This window comes from Egretta garzetta, unplaced genomic scaffold, assembly GCF_000687185.1.
Source record: "Egretta garzetta isolate BGI_Z169 unplaced genomic scaffold, ASM68718v1 scaffold986, whole genome shotgun sequence".
Classification (NCBI taxonomy): domain Eukaryota; kingdom Metazoa; phylum Chordata; class Aves; order Pelecaniformes; family Ardeidae; genus Egretta; species Egretta garzetta.
The window spans coordinates 81177-81853 of NW_009259903.1; the positions used below are offsets into that span (position 1 = coordinate 81177).

The following is a 677-nucleotide window of genomic DNA, read 5'->3' on the forward strand; positions in this document are numbered from 1 at the left end:
GGGGCCCTTGTTGCTGCCAGCTCCCGTCGTCGCACTGTTTTCCACACTGGCCTGCCATACCCCCAGGCTGCAGAAAGGCCATTTGTGCTCCAAAGAAAGCTTTCTTTTGGAGTTAAATTGCTCTGCTGGAAACCTTTCCCTCGGTTGGACTGGCATTATAACTCCAGGGCTGGAGAATGATCGTGGTCAGTGTCCAGCAGCCTCAGAGCCCTGCGCAGCCGTAGGGCACGTACTGTCTGAAGGCAGTGCCAGGAGAAAGCCTCTCTTCCTGGGGACGGTCACCCCACCGCCTCCGGAGGAGGGGATCGTCCGCTGGTGTCGAGGACGGTGCTCGGGTAGAGAGCAGGGCTCGACTGGCTGCAGTGATGCTCTTTTTTGGTTGCAGTTTCACGTATGTGCCCATCTTGCCTGCACAGCTCCTTGAGGTACTGAGCACGCCAACACCCTTCATTATCGGAGTCCACTCCATCTTCCAGTCGGAGACGCAGGAGCTGGTGAGACGCCGGGTTCCCCGAGCAGCTGGGGTGAACCCAGGATTTGACTCTGAAGGTTGGCTGGCACGCTGGGCTAAGAGGCCATGGTGGCGCTTCAGACCTCAGCTCAGAAGCTCAATTAAATCAAAGCCTAACGAGCCCGATGGGAAGCGAAGGAAGCTTTCCTGCTGCCTTCTGCTGAAG

At 57.8% G+C, this 677-nt stretch overlaps 1 protein-coding gene across 1 annotated transcript in view; it reads left to right on the forward strand.

Moving 5' to 3' along the window:
- Positions 1 to 677, forward strand: part of LOC104127481 (myotubularin-related protein 5-like) — a gene marked incomplete at its 3' end in the record, with an annotated part of 66798 nt that overhangs the window by 41013 nt on the left and 25108 nt on the right. Inside the window, 1 exon segment of the mRNA XM_035895677.1 lies at positions 386 to 494. Within this exon segment, the coding sequence (XP_035751570.1) occupies positions 386 to 494 (109 nt within the window).